The following is an 18,540-nucleotide window of genomic DNA, read 5'->3' on the forward strand; positions in this document are numbered from 1 at the left end:
TGAATGTTAACAGCCAGGTTGAGTTTATTGTTGTAAAATGCAGGCAGGCAGCCTGGGAACACAAATTAAGGTTATTTGCTACTTTTCTGAAACATTCAATGGTTCCCACAAAATGGACAAATGTCTCTTGTTAAAAACATTTCAATTACCATCAGTAGTAACAAAATAGTTTAATTGTAAATCCCTGATTCTCAGATTTTGAACCTGTTAACAGCCTATGTCACAGTGAAACCAATTCCAGCCTTCCCTGCTATGCTCTGGGATCTCATTTTAAATCTGTCTGCAGTCAAGAGATTTCAGCAACTTCCCAGTCTTCCATTTTCCCCAAATAGATATGTGAACCATAGAATAAACTTGGTATGATACAGAAACTGCCAAATCTCGAAGACTGACAGTCAGTGCTCCAACCACTCCCTTCTCCACACAAAGAGCCATTCTTGTGGGAACCCTTCAGTTTCTGTCAAGAATACCTCCTGAGAATTGCATGGCCCATGAGGGAGGGAGGACGGTCTGCACTGAATAAACAATACAAAGGACAAAATGCCAAAAGGCACTGCATGCCAGGTGAATATTAACTGTCCTGCCACAGAGTACAGGAGCCTTGAGCCAGATGTTGGGGCATGACACAAGAGGCAACGGCCACAGACCCCCTGATCCCCTGTTGGTGGAGAGAAGGTCAACGGCAATGATCAAGGGGATGCTCACTGCGTGCAGTTAAGGGTGGCTGGATCTCTATCACAGCACATTCTAAATAGTTAAGTGGAGGCAGCTAACGGGGGGGGGGGAATAGTTGGAATTCCAGGGAAAATTCTCTCCACTTTTCCAACGAATGCTCTTCACAATATGGTAGAAGAATTCAAAATCTGACCTCTGCCCAGAAGTCTCCATCAACAAGAACTAGCCAGTTCCACAGCTCCCCTCACTGAGGAACACTCTGGCTGACAAGCTCTTCAGCTGCTTTACGACATTCGGAATGGGGGACTGAAACATTCCCACGGCATTTGAAAATGTACGGCTTCAGCGATCAACCCAACCACACAAAACTTAAAGACAACAGAACCTAAAGTACTATTTGACCTCACAGCTGGGAACAGTATTTGTGCAGGTTGTGACGATGACAGGTTTAATTTGTAAGATTCAACAGGTGGACGCAGGTGAGGGTGAAAAGTGTTTGTGCCGTTCCAATTGTCTGACAGGAGCAGGAGGCCATCTCCTGCTTCAGTAAACGTGTACCATCCCATACAGGAAGGTCCAGAACAGGATGTAGGTGAAGAGGCCACCGACAAGGCCTCCAGTGAAGAGAGGGCGGCGGGATTTGAAGTACTTGCTCCAGCGACGCCCAGCTTTTACAATCAGCAGCACAGAGAGGAGGAAGGAGGCAACAAAATAGAAGATGAAACCCGTCAGTGCTGTCAGCCCCAGGATCCCAGCGGTGGCACCTGACAGTGCAGACACAGATGTACGGCAATAGTCCAGGATCGCAGCATTTCCTCGCACTGCTAACTCACTGATAAACTGTGGACCTTCTCGTTTAAAACCCACTGCAGCCATTGCAAGCTCAGGAATTCTACTTGGGAAGAAAAGCAAATTAATGTGGAGTGAACGAAGGGTGAGATGTAACAATAAGCAACAAGAATAACCTGCATTTATTTAGCACTCTGAATATAATAAAACATTCCCAAATTACTTTCCAGGAAAATAAGTCAAATAGTTTGTCAGTTACAAAAGGAGATGCCAGGTAGGACAGCAGACCAAAACACTGTTGCAAAGGTGGAGGTTGGAGGGAGTGCCTTAGAAGTAGGTAGATCAAATTGGATGGCAAGGTAATGACAATGTGGCTCAGTCCAAACAGAGGCTAGGAACAGTAGAAAATTCCAACGCTTCACAACCCTATGAAAGAAGACTTTTCTCCTCATCTCAATCCCAAATGGTCATCCACTTACCCTGAGATCGTGCCACGTTTTAGATTTCCCCAGCCCAGGTGGATCTACTTCACAGCATCTACAAAGTCAAGTGCTATCAGAATCTTCTTTGAATTTGATCAGGTTCTTTTCTTCTAAACTCTACACAGATCCATTCTACCAAATCTCTCCATGTAGAATAATTCCCTTATCCCAGGAGTAAATCATGTGAGAGATAATGGGAACTGCAGATGCTGGAGATTCCAAGATAATAAAATGTGAGGCTGGATGAACACAGCAGGCCAAGCAGCATCTCAGGAGCACAAAAGCTGACGTTTCGGGCCTAGACCCTTCATCAGAGAGCTCTGATGAAGGGTCTAGGCCCGAAACGTCAGCTTTTGTGCTCCTGAGATGCTGCTTGGCCTGCTGTGTTTATCCAGCCTCACATTTTATTATCAGTAAATCATGTGAACCTTGTTTGCAGGTATGGAGACAAAACTGTACACACTAGTCCAGATGCAATCTCACAAAGATCCATATAATTGAGTAAGACTGTGTTACTCAGCTGTACAGCATGGAAACTGACCCTTCAGTCCAAAACAGAGGGCATAGGTTTAATCCTTGCAAGTAGAGCAGATATGCTAAATTACTCTAGTCCCATTCACCAGCATTTGTCCCATATCCCTCTAAACCCCTCCTATATCTGCCTCCACCACATCATCCAGCAGCTCATTCCACTTGCATGAAAAAGTTGTGCCTTGGGTCCCTTTTAAATCTTTCCTCTCTCAGCTTAAACTCATGCCCTATGTCTTGGAATCCCCCTCACTGGGAAATAGACCTTGGATATTAACCCTATCCATGTCCTTCATGATTTTATAAACTTCTATAAAGTTACCCCCAAAGCCTCCAATGCTCCAACATTAGTCTTGTATTTCAACATTGTCGCAATTAAAAAAAACACGTATCATTTCCCTACTCAAATGCTTGCTTGTTAATTGCATGTTAATTCTCCAGCTTTCTCATAAAACAAAATCACCCAACCAACATTTACCGGTTTTCAACTTATTGAATAATATTTTGATTTTCTATCAAAGTGAATAAAAACGTCAGTTACGTACAAGCTGAAGCCTCCTCTATATTAAACTGAAAGCACCCTCCAAACTGTCTCCATCAAACATCCCAGGGCAGGTATGTATGGTGTTAGATAGAGTAAACCTCTCTCTCTCTCCCTACAATATCCTCATCAGTCCCAGACAGATCCAACATCTGCTTTATACACTGTACTCTGTGTATATAGAGTATGTGATGTATTTACAGCTCCATCCAGTTGGACAATGCAATGCAATGCTCTGCCCTGCGCCCGGGGTGGAGGGCGCTGCCCTCTGCTGGTCACACTGGGAATGGCGCACCGGCCGGGGTCCTTCCCGACCCAGCTGCCTAACCCGGTGCCAGACCGGGGGTGCCCGTGCGCCTCAAACACGCAGCCTCCCCCTCCGCCGCCGCTAATAATCAGCCTGGAGCCTGTTACCGAGCCTCCATGCCAGCGACAGGCAACTAATCACTCACCAGCGGGGTACACAGCTTTCTCACACGGTGAGCAGCTTCCCGTCAGCAGCCGCCATTACAGAGGAAGCCCCGCCCAATGCCGTGACCTTTCACCTTTCACCGCCTCGTCGAGAAAAAGAACAGAACAAAAGTGAAGCAGGATTAAGGTAAGTTCTGACATATTTCTGACGGATCAATCCGAAAATATTTTAGCTTTTAGATAGTTTTATTTTAAACATGTGCGCGTTCTGCACCAGGGCCCGCCCCATTTCTGTGGCCCCGCCTCCCCAAGCCTTTAACACAATGTCATTGACAATGAGCATCTCAGCGAGTTCTTTCATGTGTCTCCACTTCTCACCTTCCAGCACCGGCCAGACCTTAACCAAACCACGCAGCCTTCAGGACAACATCGACCGCAACACCACATCACCCTGCCCCAGGCAGCCAGACATGTCAGATCTTAGACAGGGACAGTACCATCACACATGGGAGCACCACCCACCACGTGAGACATGGACAGTACCATCACACATGGGAGCACCACCCACCACGTGAGACATGGACAGTACCATCACACATGGGAGCACCACCCACCACGTGAGACATGGACAGTACCATCACACATGGGAGCACCACCCACCACGTGAGACATGGACACTACCATCACACATGGGAGCACCACCCACCACGTGAGACATGGACACTACCATCACACATGGGAGCACCACCCACCACGTGAGACATGGACACTACCATCACACATGGGAGCACCACCCACCACGTGAGACATGGACAGTACCATCACACATGGGAGCACCACCCACCACGTGAGACATGGACACTACCATCACACATGGGAGCACCACCCACCACGTGAGACATGGACAGTACCATCACACATGGGAGCACCACCCACCACGTGAGACATGGACACTACCATCACACATGGGAGCACCACCCACCACGTGAGACATGGACAGTACCATCACACATGGGAGCACCACCCACCACGTGAGACATGGACACTACCATCACACATGGGAGCACCACCCACCACGTGAGACATGGACACTACCATCACACATGGGAGCACCACCCACCACGTGAGACATGGACAGTACCATCACACATGGGAGCACCACCCACCACGTGAGACATGGACAGTACCATCACACATGGAAGCACCACCCACCACGTGAGACAGGAACAGTACCATCACACATGGGAGCACCACCCACCACGTGAGACATGGACAGTACCGTCACACATGGGAGCACCACCCACCACGTGAGACATGGACAGTACCGTCACACATGGGAGCACCACCCACCACGTGAGACATGGACAGTACCATCACACATGGGAGCACCACCCACCACGTGAGACATGGACACTACCATCACACATGGGAGCACCACCCACCACGTGAGACATGGACAGTACCATCACACATGGGAGCACCACCCACCACGTGAGACATGGACAGTACCATCACACATGGGAGCACCACCCACCACGTGAGACATGGACAGTACCATCACACATGGGAGCACCACCCACCACGTGAGACATGGACAGTACCATCACACATGGGAGCACCACCCACCACGTGAGACATGGACAGTACCATCACACATGGGAGCACCACCCACCACGTGAGACATGGACACTACCATCACACATGGGAGCACCACCCACCACGTGAGACATGGACACTACCATCACACATGGGAGCACCACCCACCACGTGAGACATGGACAGTACCATCACACATGGGAGCACCACCCACCATGTGCACGGCTGATACTCATGTCACTTGGCAACGTTGCTTGTCTCTCCCGCTGTCGGCAAGAATGCCCCGAGGCTTGGTGTTCTGCCCAAACCATGCAGACGCTACAACAATGGATGGATGGACACGATGCAACGATCACTGGACAGGGCGTTCCCTCCCACTGGGAGAGCACTTTGGGGTCAAGGGCATTCAGCCTTGGATCTTTGGGTAAATGTCCTCCAAGGTGTACTTTGAGATATACAACATGGCAAAATCGCTGAGCACAGGCTGATAGCCAAGTTCCATTCCCATGAGCACGGCCTCAATCATGATCTCGGCTTCATGTCACACTACAGGTGACCCAAACACACTGTATACCTCCAGTCACGCACTCGCACAGTTACACAGACCCTCTCTCTCTCACACACACACTCACACATGCATGCTCTCTCATACACGCACACACACTCACACGTGCATGCTCTCATACACACACACACTCACACATGCATGCTCTCTCACACACACACACACATGCACGCTCTCTCATACACACACACACTCACACGTGCATGCTCTCATACACACACACACTCACACATGCATGCTCTCTCATACATATACACACACACACATTCACACAATACACTCCCTCAACTCTCACTCTGTCAACCATACACACACACACACTCCCACTCTTTCACACAGACACAGATACGCACACACATACACAGACACACACATGAATTTTATCTCATGCAAGACATTTGTGTAGCTGCAGATACATTGTTTTTGCTCAAAATATAAAACCTGATCACAGTTTAAATAATGTAACAGTGATAATGGGAACTGCAGATGTTGTAGAATCCAAGATAACAAAGTGTGGAGCTGGATGACGTTTCGGGCCTAGACCCTTCATCAGAGAGGAGCTCTCTGATCCAGCTCCACACTTTGTTATCCCAGTTTAAATAATGCACAGATTCTAAGCAAGACCTCAAACTGCATTTCCTGACCTGAAATGTCATCTCTTGTAAACATTGATAAAACCCTAATTATCTCAAGTCAACGACTTGAGAGGAATCTAGATTTTGCATTTTAATAAGCAGTCTCCTTCCCAAGAGATTAAAGATTCAACAAGAGGCGGCCTGTTTTAGGGCTGTTACCTTTCTTTTTATAAATTCTGTGTCTTCTACGCTCTCTTTCACATTACGCCTAAGGAAGGAGCTGAGCTTTGAAAACTTGCATTTTCAAATAAACCTGTTGGACTATAGCCTGGTGTCGAGTTTTTTTTGATACTGTCTACCCCAGTCCAATACTGGCATCTCCACATCATGTCAACCCACCTACACACATTGCTACACCATTATCTCCGCCCATTTATATAACCACATTCCTCACATTAGCCTTGTCCATTTACAAGGTCCCTTCCACCATCTAAGATAATACAATGTGAGGCTGGATGAACACAGCAGGCCCAGCAGCATCTCAGGAGCACAAAAGCTGATGTTTCGGGCCTAGACCCTTCTTGGATTCTCCAGCATCTGCAGTTCCCATTATCACCCTTCCACCATCTCCCTGCTTCCGTCTTGCACCCCATGCATTCATCTAGCTCCACCTCTCCACATTGCCATGCCCCTTCATGTCAGCCACCCTGTTATGCCCCCAATGCTAGCCCCGCCCCGACATGCATCCCTTTATCCTAAGATTTGATGATACAAACATATAGTGCTGAAAAATCTCAGCAGGTCTGGGAGCATCTGTGGAGAAAAATCAGAATTAACCTGTCGGCTCCAGTGAACCTTCTTCAAAACTGATGGTGGCCAGGAAATGCTTTTTATGGAGATGATAGGGTGGGGGAGAGGGAAAGAGTAAATGATAGTTGGAAACAGATGCCAAAGAGAGCGACAGAACAGCTGGGCAGACAGAGGATAAATGTGAGGCTGGGTGAACACAGCAGGCCAAGCAGCGGCTCCTGAGATGCTGCTTGGCCTGCTGTGTTCATCCAGCCTCACGTTTTATTGTCTTGGATTCTCCAGCATCTGCAGTTCCCATTATCTCTGGGCAGACAGAGGAGTTGGGTAATGGTCAGCATTGCAGAATGAATGGCTGTTAATGGGCACTACTAGTGGCTAACAATGTGTAGAGTGTAATAGAGGACCATTTGATATAACAAGTGTGGAGCTGGAGGAACACAGCAGGTCAGACAGCGTTAGGGGAGAAGGGAAGTTCTACATTGTATTGACTCAGATTCCAGCATCTGCAGTTCTTGGTATCTCCATGTGATGACAAGACCTGGTGGGTGGGGGTAAAGGACATGGTGGAGATTGCCTCAAGCCCTAAAATTGTTCAACTCGATATTGAGTCAGGAAGGCTGCAGTTTCCCAGCAGAAAAGGAGATGCTGTTCCTCCAGGTGGCGCTGAGTTTCCTTGGACCAGTGCAGCAAGCCGGAGACAGACCCCGCCCCTTCCGCGTGCCCCGCCCCTTGCCCAGGACCCGCCTCTACCCCCGTGCAAAACCACGCCCCTTTCCCGGGCTACTCCCATCCCCAGTATCCCAATGTCGAAACTCACCGCACTCCCTGGCCCCGCCTATTCCCACCCGAACAGTGCGCAGCCCCGCCCCCCATGCTCGGCCCCGCCTGTTCACCGAGCCCTGCCTCTTCAGTGTGCGTGGCCCCGCCCCCCCAGGTCACCGAGCCCCGCCCCGCGACGGAAAAACCGCCCCTTTCCTGTCAGAGTCTTGTTGGTTTTCTGCCGCGTCAGGTAATGGCGTCCCCGACCCTTTTCTACACTCGAATTCCCTTCACTTTGATTGTGTTTCACGAGTAAATCGCTTTCTGTTGGTTTTGCTGCAGTTCGTTTCTCAAAATAAGTCATCCATGTATTTTTCAAAATGAAAATTGTGGCTCGCGGCCGCGGCAGGTGCGCGGTTGGCGGGGCGACCTGTCAATCAATCAGTGACAGGACCCGCCCCAACCGCTGCGCTATTGGCAGGGTGACCTGTGAACCAGTGACAGGACCCGCCCCGACCGGTGAGCTGTTGGCGGGGTGGCCGGTCAATCAGTGACAGGACCCGCCCCGACCGGTGAGCTGTTGGCGGGGTGACATGTCGATCAGTGACAGGACCCTCCCCCCTTCACGGATGGGGCCTATCAGAAAGTCGTGAACAGAAGTTGCTGGAAAAGCTCAGCAGGTCTGTCAGCATCTGTGAAGGAAAAACGATCTTAGTTAACGTTTCAGGTCTGGTGACCGTTTCTCAGAGATAATGTAGCTGGGAAAATATTGCAGAAAATAGGGAGGGGCTTGAGGTAGAGAATAAACATAAGGATGGGAGAGTTTGGGCCCTGAAATTACTGAACTCGATATTGAGCCCTGAGGTTTGCAGGGTCCCCAAGTGGAAAGTGAAGGTGTTGTTCTTCTCTGATGAAGGGTCTAGGCCCGAAACGTCAGCTTTTGTGCTCCTGAGATGCTGCTTGGCCTGCTGTGTTCATCCAGCCTCACATTTTATTATCTTGGAATCTCCAGCATCTGCAGTTCCCATTATCTCTTGTTCTTCCAGCCTGTGTTGTGCTTCACTGGAACACTGCAGCAAGCCAGAGACAGAGTTGTTGGCCAGGGAGCAGGGTGGTGTGTTAAAGTGGCAACCAATTGGAAGCTGAGGGTCTTTTTTGGCGAGCAGAACGTAAACGTTCTGCGAAGCGGTCACCCAGTCCATGCTCCTTTTCCCCAGTGTAAAGGAGACTGGGTGAGCGCTTCGCAGAACATACTACGTTCTGCTCGCAAAAGAAGACCCTGAGCTTCCAGTTGCCTGCCACTTTAACACGCCCCCCTGCTCCCTGGCCAACATCTCTGTCTCTGGCTTGCTGCAGTGTTCCAGCGAAGCTAAACACAGGCTGGAAGAACAACACCTCACTTTCCACTTGGGACCCTGCAGACCTCCAGACTCAATACCGCGTTCAATTATTTCAGGGCCAAACTCTCCCATGTCCTCATCCCCTACCCCACACACCAGGCCTTGTTACCACATAGCCTACCATTACATGCTACCTGTTGTTGGTCACTAACGGTCCCCATTAACAGCTATTCACCCTCCTAGCCAGATCGTTATCAACTCCTTTGTCTATCCAACTGCTCTTCTTTCTCTTTGGTCTCTGGCCTTGATCATATTGTTTACTCCCTACTGCGTTCCCTCTCCCTATTTTCTGCAATAAACCAATGTTTTCCCTCTACCATCAGTTCTGAGGAATGGTCACCAGACATGAAACTTTAACGGTGATTTTTTCTTCATAGACGCTGCCAGACCTGCTGAGCTATTCCAGCAACCTCTGTTTTTGTTGCTGATTTACAAAATCCGCAGTTTTTCAGTCAGAAACTCATAATTATCACTCAGAAGGAGTCAGCATGACCCCGCTCCATGGCAACTCCTCACCAGACACTGTCCATGAAAGTCGTAGAATCCCTGTAGTGTAGAAGCAGGCCATTTACCCCATTGACTTTGCTCGGCCAGTCTACCTAACCTGCACATCGTTGGAGTGTCGGGAGCACCTGGAGGTAGCTCACGTAGACACAGGAAGACTATGCAAACTCCACACAGACAGTCGCCCAAGGCTGGAATCAAACCCCATCCCTGGCCCTAAAATAAAGTGTGAGACATTAGTGCTAACCACCGACCCACCATCTGCACCTTTACAATCAGCCTGCTAATGTGCTCACCTTCATCTGGTATTCTTGCAAACTATCCTGATGAATGAGCATCATTAACATGTCTTTTTTTTGAAATACTCAAAAGGTTTTCATTAGATCCTTCTTGTTCTTGTCTTAGTTAGCTTAAGTCTGTGGTTACAGTCTGTGGGGTTAGTTCTGAACAAGGGTTTACTGTACTCAAAATGTTCATTCTGTTTGCCTGTTTAACTTATGAGGCCTGACCTGAATTTCCCTGGCAATTTCTATTTTTGTTTGTTTTAGGTCTGTGGCCTCTGATTACTGAGCCTCCTGCTGAAGTGAGAATTTCCTCTCATTTGTTTTTTTTTAAACTCTTTGTGGATCAAACCCTTTAATCCTTTCAACTCAAATGAATAGAGTACTAGGTTTTTCTAACTATATCACCACACTATGACCACAATATTCCAGTTCAGGGTCCAACAAATAATGAACAAAGATTTTTTTTATTCATTCACGGGATGAGAGTGTTGCTGGCCAGGTAGCATTTATTGCCCATCCATAATTGCCCAGAGGGCTGTTAAGAGTCAACTACATTGCTCCAGGCCTGGAGTCACATGTAGTCCAGACTAGGCGAGGGTGGCAGTTTCCTTCTCTAAGGGGCGTTAGTGAACCAGATGGGTTTTTCCGACTATTGACAATGGACGTTGTAGGGGTGACCTGTAGCTGGCCATGTAAGGTGACTAGTACCTGATCACACTAAGCAGCCCATGCCTGTTTACAAGATGGCAGACAGAAATGAGCAAAACTAAGCACCCTGCTCACACAGTGAAATTCAATGGTACCTTTGACCAGAGCTGCTAGAAGGTCAGTGAAAGAATGCTGTATGTTCCCATCTGAGACAATTCTGATAAAAAGGATGCTTTAGGATAAATGACCAATTCTAACCTTATTAATAAAAGAATGATTGTCCCAATAAATGAGTAATATCAGGTGCTAGATAAAGTCCCTAAGCAGCTGCAAGGATGACAGCTAAAGTTATTTTGTAACAAATAGTTGCTTCTTTGAAGCTACCTGCAATATTAAATAGTTTCTATTTAAAAATGCTTTAATCATAGAAGTTGATTTCAATACATAACCAGAATATAATATCAACATTAAAAAAAATTTAAGCCTAGATTTGAAGGTTAACTAGCCTCAGGCGATGCCTCCTGTTATGCCCTGAACAAGGCAGATTGTTCACAACCCATAAATTACAATATGCTATCAGTAGAAGTAGTTGTATAATATTACATTTATAATTAACTCTATAATAGAAATTAATATTATAGCAATTAATTAAAACTAACTGACTTTTTATTTTAACATTATATAATTGGGACAGTGGGAAATATTAGAGGAATGGCTGAATTTGATAAAATAATATGCATGCAGTCAATGAATAATAGAATCAAAACTCTCCTTAGAGATAAGAAGCCTGAGACAGACCCAAAGGAGTGTAGCCAGTAAACTTTTGGTATGTGAATGAATAGGATGCATTGAAAGATCCTAAGGCCCAAAGATTACAAATGCCATAAGACCATGGGGATCTGGAGCTGTCTGTAGGAATACCCATCTTTGATTAGGTAAGGCATGGGACTGGGAGTATGAATTAAGAGGGAATGTTAGTGACTGCTTAATCATTGTAACAAAGTGTATAAAATGCTGTATTTTCACTGAAAATATCAGGGAGTGTCATTGATCTCCCTTCCAATTCAGGGAAGATTCTTTGGCCCTCTCTCTGCATGAACCAGTTTCAGCTTGAACAAACATCTTCCGCTTGAGTTTTTGACCCCGTTTGGAGTTGGGGTGCGGGCTGTATGGCCCTACTGTTGTGTAATTATCAAAATATATTTTAGGGGATTCTGGTGTGCTTGTTTCTATGAAATATGTACTGTTATTTTCATCTAGTTAAGATGCACATCTTTGCTGTCAAACTTTACAATGCTAAACCACTTCACAATTGTAGAAGACACACCTTGTAATCTCAGAGTGGAAACCCCACCCTCCTTCTTCAATGCCTTCATAACTTCTCTGTAGCCTCCTTGATCCCTATCGCCCTCTGCAATCAGTGTGACAGTCCAATTCACACCTCTTGCATTCATTGTCTTAATCCTACATTGGCAACGCTCTCCTCACCTGCCTGGGTCCATGGCTGTGAAATGTCCTGCCCAACCTTGTCTCCTTTCTCCTTTAATTTTCACCCTTAAAAAAACCTCCCTCTTTGACTAAGCTGTTTTTTTAACCTGTACCTCCATAGTGACTCAGTGCCAAAAGTTGTTTGACTCCCTTTTGTGAAGCAACCAGGGAGATTTTACAACATTAAAGGTGCTATGTAAATCAACAGTGTAAGTTTTTTTTGTGTTTTCACAGATGAAAATGAGTTTGCAAGCTTCTTCCCAGTATGTTTTGGGACTGGATGTTGGTACAAGCTCAATAAAGGTAGTATTGGTGGAGGCTGAGAGCCGGGCAGTGGTTGACAGCCAGGTGAAGGAAACTAAGGCAGACATCAGCAGCCTAGAGGGAGAGAAGGTAAAGGAAATACAGTATCATAAATTAGGAGCTGGCTTTGATTTTAGAGTCATAGAGTCATATAGCATGGAAACAAGCCCCATGCCAACCAGATTTCATAAACTGTCCTAGATCCATTTGGCCCATATCCCTCTAAGAAGGCATTTAGCCTTCACTTGCCTTCATTGGTCAGACCATTGAATATAGGACTTTGGTGAGACTACTTTTGAAGTACTGTCTGGTCACCCTGCTACAGGGAGGATATTATTAAATTGGAGAGGGTTCAGAAAAGATTTTTGAGGATGTTGCTAGGACTGGATGGAGTGGAGGGGTTTAGCGGGATATCGGCCAAATGAAGGCAAGTGGGAGTAGTTTATTTTGAGAAACTTGGACCGAAGAGTCCATTTCCGTGCTGTATGACCCTGTCTACGTACCTGTCAAAATGTCTTTTAAATGTTGTAATTGTACCTGCCTCTACCATTTCCTTTAGCAGCTTGTTCCATACACTCACCAAGCTCTGTGTGAAAAAGTTTCCCCTCAGGTTCCCTTTAAATCTTTCCCTGTCACCCTATCCTCCAAAACCCTCTGGTTTTGGACTCCCCTATCCTGGGGAAAAGCCTAAGCTATTCACCTTATCTATAGCCCTCATGATTTTATAATCTCTATGAAGTCACCCTTCAACCTCTTCTGCTCCAGAGAACATAGTTCCAGCCTCTCCTTATAAATCAAACCTTTCAGACTCCATAACATCCTTGTGAATCTTTTTTGCACCATTTCCAGTTTAATAACATCCTTCCTACAGCAGGGTGACCAGAATTGCACACATGCATACCTTTGCACTGGCTGACTCATTGAATTGCATTTTCAAGGCCAGTCTTCCTAATTAAGAAAACCCTTGCCTTTCTACAGTGATTTCACAACATTCAAAAGTGGCTTTCAGCCAATGACAACAAAATACTTTTGAAGTGTGGTCACTGTCGTGTGCAAGAAACATGGCTACCAATTTGCACACGGCAATGTCTCACACAACACAAGGTGATAATGACCAGATCACCTGTTCTTGAGCTGGTGGCTGTGAGATAAATATTGTCCTGGACATCAGAAGAACGCCCCTGCTGTTCCAGATCATCTTTTACTTAGCGGATGGAGCCTTGCTTTAACATCTCCCCCAAATTATGGCTTCTCAACAGTGAAGCCCTCCTTCAGCTCTGCACCAAGATTTTGTCCCTGAATCTTTAGAAAGAACCCTGGCTGTAAAGGTGAATTTGTTTAATTTAAGGCAATGTGCACAATAACAAGAGGGGAGGTGATGGAAGATTTTACCCAGTGATTGTAATATAGAATGACTGGAAGGTGACAGTAACAAATTCACTGGTAACTTTCTGAAGGGAATTGGATAAATACATAGGAACAGGAGTAGGCCAATCAGCCCTTGGAGACAGCTGTACCAATCAGTACCAATCTGTGGCCTGACTCCATATACCTGCCTTGGGCCCATATCCCTCGATACCCTTGTTTAATAAAAAATTGTCTATTTCAGAAAAAAAATCAGAAATGTGAGGAAAGAAGAGGGAGCAATTGAACAGCTTTTTCCGTGATCTGTAATAGGCTCATTGAATAAAACTGCCTCCTCCTATGCCATAAACTCTGTAATTTTTATGAATTAGAATTGATTGTTAATTTAAACTACAGGAAAAGAAAGCAAAAACAATCTCCTCCTAGATGATGGTAAAGATAAGATAATGATTTTGAATGAGCAGAAATCGGCATGTACTCGGTTCACATCACATTGCTTTTCCCGTCAGTGTTGCAGCTTAGACTTTTGTAAAGTGTAACCGTGGAGATAACATCTTGTCACTTCACCATGTTTACCTTAAAGAAATGAAGGACACCCTGCATTGTCTGGCAATAGAGTCAAAGAGTCCTACAGCGCAGAGACAGGCCCTTTGGCCCAGACTGTTCCGTGCTGACCAAAATGTCCATCCATGCTAAGCCCATTTCCCTGCAATTGGCCCATATCCTTCCAAATCTTACCTATCCATGTATTTGTCCAAATGCCTTTTAAATGTTATTAATGTACCTACTTCAACCACTTCCGCTAGCAGCTGATTTCATATGTGTACCACCCTCTGTGTAAAAATTTGCCCTTCCCATGTATTCTTTCCTCTCTTACCTTAAACTGATGCCCTGTAGTCCTCAATTTCCCAGCCCTGGGAAAAAGACTGAGTACATTCACCCCGTCCATACTTCTCATGATCTTATACACTTCTATAAAATCCCTCCTCAGTTTCCTACAGTCTAAAGAAAAAACTGTTTATTAAACTCTGTTTGCCATTTCTTGGCCTAATTCCCAAGCTGATCAAGATCCTGCTGCAATTTCTGATAACCTTCCTCATAGTCCATGATACCGCCCATTTTTAATGTCATCCGCAAACTTGCTAATCACGCCTTGTACATTGCCATTCAAATCATTGCTATAGATAACAAACAGCAATGGGTCCAGCACCCCTGAGGCACACCACTAGCCACAGGCTTCCAGTGCGACAAGCATCCTTCCACTATTACTCTCTGCTTCCTACCATCAAGCCAACTATATATCCAATTTGCCAGCTCTCCGAGATTCCATACAATCTAACCTTGCTGAGCAGCCTACCATGTGGAACCTTATCAAAGGTCGAACTGAAATCCATATAGACTACGTCTACCACCCTGCCCTCATCAGCCTGCCTGGTCACTTCATTAAAGAGCTCTAACAGACTTATGAGGCATGATCTTCCATACACATAGCTGTGCTGACTACTCCTAATCAAACCCTGTCTTTCCAAATGCATGTATATCTTATCCCTCAGAATCTTCTCAAGTAACTTACCTACCACTGATGTTAAGCTTACTGGTCTATAATTGCCAAGTTTTTCTTTACAGCCCTTCTTGAATAAGGACACAACATTTGCTACCCTCCAGTCTTCCGGTAACTCCCCCATGGTTAATGATGGTGCAAGTATATCACCCTGGGCCCCTGCAATTTCTTCTGTAGTCTCTTGCAGGTTCTTGGATATATCTGGTCAGAACTGGGAGATTTATCCATCTTCATACATTGTATACTTCCAATACCAACTCTACTGTGATATGGACTGTCCCTACGATAATGCCACTAAGTTCCCCAGGTTCCCAAGTCTTCATATCTTTCTCCACGGTAAGCACAAGAGGAGAAATATTCATTGAGGACCTCACCCATCAACTGCGGCTCCGTACATACATGTCCACTTTGGCCCTTGAGGGATCCTGTCCTCTCTTACTTATTCTTTTATCATTAACATACTTAAAGAATTTCTTGGATTCACCCTAATCTTCTCAGCCAAAGCTATCTCATTGCCCCCTTTTTCACCTCCTGATTTCTTTCTTATGTAAACTCCTGTATCCACTATATACCACCAGAGATTCCCTTGACCTCAGCCGCCTGTTCCTGAACCGTGCCTCCTTTTTTCTAGTCAAAGCCTCAATATCTCTTGTCAGCCAAAGAAAACCAGGGGAAATGCTGACACCTTTCCAGGAGGTTTTTCTTAGCATTCTCCATTACAGTTAGAGAAAACAAGAAGGAGAACCTCTCCTCTCTTTCCCTGGCAACTCCCCATTCTTGAAAACTACTCAACTTTCTCCTACCAGTCTTGAGGACTATGCCAGAGAGCATTTATTCAGTTGTATCTAAGATTAGGTTTGCACTGGTCTGTCATCACTGCTGGTGGTGATCTGAGCAATTTAATAGCTCAATAAGAGGATTGGGGACACGGGGCTCTAGTGATAATGTAGCTGGACTTGTAATCCAGGACCCAAGGTAATGCTCTGGAACACGACTTCAAATGGTGTAATTAAAACTCAATTAATTAGTAAATCTGGAATTGAAAGCTCGTCTTAGTAATGGCCAACATAATGCTATCATTGTTTGTTGTAAAAGCCATTCTAGTTCACTAATGTCCTTTAGGGAAAAGAAATCTGCCGTCCTTACTTGCACTGGCCGACATGCGATTCCAGACACATGGCAACATGGTTGACTCTAAACTGCCCTGTTATGAAATGGTTAACTAGTTCCCAAGTGGTTTGTCTCCTTGATTTTTATTTCAGTGTCGAGAACAGGATGTTGCTCGGATTGTGTTAGCCATTAACAGCTGTGTTGCTGCTCTGCCCAGAGAACGTCTCCGCAAGGTGGTGAGAATTGGAGTGTCCGGACAGATGCATGGTGTTGTATTCTGGAAAAGTGAGGAAGGTAAGTGGTGGAATACAGCAGAGGTGGAAATCAGCCTGCTGTTGTTCACTCACTGAGGACTGGCGCAGAGGCAGAATCCAGCACTGTGCAAAGGAGAGAATGAATTTCAGTCTGCAATTCATTCTGCATAAAATTTGGAAACATGTTTTGAACCATCTCCATGGTGAGATCTTTGAGACCCCCTACTGGGTTCCCAGTATCATGGTTGTAGTCTTCAGCCAGTTTGATTCATGCCACAGGATATCAAGAAATTGTTGAAGGCGCTGAATACTGCAGAGGCTAAAGGCACCGATCATTGGTGATCATAACATTTGATAGATTCTGGAATAGTTCTTGCAGATTGTCACCCCATTATTTAATAAGGGAGCAAGACCTGTTAGCTTTACATCAGAAGTAGAGAAAATGCGAAAATCAGTTACAAAAAGATATGTTCAATGGGTACTTGGATAATAATAATATGAATAGGCACAGTTAGTTTGGCTCATTCAACAACACCTTTCAAACCTTAAGACCTCTATCAGCAGAAGGACAAGGGCAGTAAATCCATGGGAACACAATAGTAGCTAATAAAATACACATCAATCTCCTACAGACAGTATTTGACTAGAACCTAAGTCTTTTTGATGTTAGTTGAGATACATGTTGGCCAGGACACTGGATGAAGGGCCCTACTCTTGTCTGAGTTGTGTCATAGGATACCTTATATTCACCTGAGGGGCAGGCAGGGTTTCAGTTTAATGTTTCGAACAAAAGACAGCGCCTTTACATACAGCAGTACAGCACTCCTGCACTACTGTACTAAAAACCCATACAAGTTTGTGCTGGAGTCTTAAAGTTTTGTGAATTATGGAGAACCAGTAAAGGTCTAGAAAATGCCAGAGCCTCAACCATCAGTTTCAAAAGAGTGGAGTGAGTTACTACTGCTGTCTGATTCTATTTCAGACTGTCTCTTGATACTTTTTTAATAGCACTGAAAGCTTGCAGCCTTTTGAAGATCCCACTGTTTTAATTTTGATAATTTATCGAACCAGGGCTGAACAACAAGAAAAAAACTCAACATTTGGTAAATGGAGTTTTATTTTTAAATTCAACTCATCTTGCATTTCAGCTTAAAACACTAATAGAGCTTAAAAGCAAGGGAGCTAAACCAGGGAAGGAATCAATTTCACCCTTATTAGATAAGGTCATAAGGATATTGTGGAGAATCTGGAACAACCACAATTAATAACCAGATATTGACGGAAAATGACATCTGGAACAGTAGGATGTTGAGCATCATGTTTGGTTCACCTTGAGAGACACAGATTCAATGCCTTTTCTGTTCTCTGTTTTAGGTTGTATTTGGCAGGGAGGTGAAACAGGTTTCACGTTCCAGCCTGAGAAAACTAGTCACTTGATCACGTGGCAAGATGGTCGCTGCAGTCGTGAGTTTCTCAATTCACTCACCCAGCCTGATTCACATCTCAGCCTTGCCACAGGCTTTGGCTGTGCCACCATTTTCTGGTACAAGAGAAACAGGTAGATGTTTCCAAACTTGTTCACAAACATCTCAGGGCAAACATCTCAACTTCTCAGCAGTAATTGTTTTCCCATGTATTGCTGAATCAAAATTGCTGACTACAATAAGGTAGACATTGCCATGTCATTGCTGAGTTGAAACAGGGATAATCTGTTGAAACCACTTGGGGATGTATTTTGGTGTGGCAATTTCCTGCAGTCTGGATCTTTAAGGGTTGATCTGATCAAACCATTCAGGCTATTAAGGGGAACTGATGGGGTAGATAGAAACTTTCCATGTTCGGGCAATCTAGGTGGTGTGGTCGAAAAATTAGAGTCAGATCTTTCAAAATTA

At 45.4% G+C, this 18,540-nt stretch overlaps 2 protein-coding genes across 4 annotated transcripts in view; one reads left to right on the top strand and one right to left on the bottom strand.

Moving 5' to 3' along the window:
* On the bottom strand, positions 1 to 3,927 carry emc6 (ER membrane protein complex subunit 6). Of its 2 annotated transcripts, none has more exons than XM_048557063.2 (3): positions 3,805 to 3,927; positions 3,468 to 3,570; positions 1 to 1,570 (listed from the first exon to the last, which is right to left on the bottom strand). In XM_048557063.2, exon 3 carries the CDS (start codon positions 1,549 to 1,551, stop codon positions 1,219 to 1,221), a length of 333 nt encoding a protein of 110 aa, XP_048413020.1. In that variant the 5' UTR covers positions 1,552 to 1,570; positions 3,468 to 3,570; positions 3,805 to 3,927; the 3' UTR covers positions 1 to 1,218. The 2 variants fall into 2 exon arrangements, with proteins under 2 accessions (XP_048413020.1, XP_048413019.1); XM_048557062.2 differs by having other exon boundaries at positions 1 to 1,567; positions 3,805 to 3,923.
* The window catches only part of shpk (sedoheptulokinase), a 24,448-nt gene continuing 9,485 nt past the window's right edge, over positions 3,578 to 18,540 (top strand). Inside the window, exons 1-4 of one of the 2 annotated variants that reach the window (XM_048557060.2) lie at positions 7,925 to 7,981; positions 12,290 to 12,448; positions 16,547 to 16,688; positions 18,023 to 18,206. In XM_048557060.2, the coding sequence (XP_048413017.1) occupies positions 12,290 to 12,448; positions 16,547 to 16,688; positions 18,023 to 18,206 (485 nt within the window). In that variant the 5' untranslated portion in view covers positions 7,925 to 7,981. Of the gene's footprint in view, positions 3,614 to 7,924; positions 7,982 to 12,289; positions 12,449 to 16,546; positions 16,689 to 18,022; positions 18,207 to 18,540 lie in introns of those variants that run through there. The other variant, XM_048557061.2, reaches the window with a different exon arrangement.

The sequence above is a fragment of the Stegostoma tigrinum genome, chromosome 27, assembly GCF_030684315.1.
Source record: "Stegostoma tigrinum isolate sSteTig4 chromosome 27, sSteTig4.hap1, whole genome shotgun sequence".
Classification (NCBI taxonomy): domain Eukaryota; kingdom Metazoa; phylum Chordata; class Chondrichthyes; order Orectolobiformes; family Stegostomatidae; genus Stegostoma; species Stegostoma tigrinum.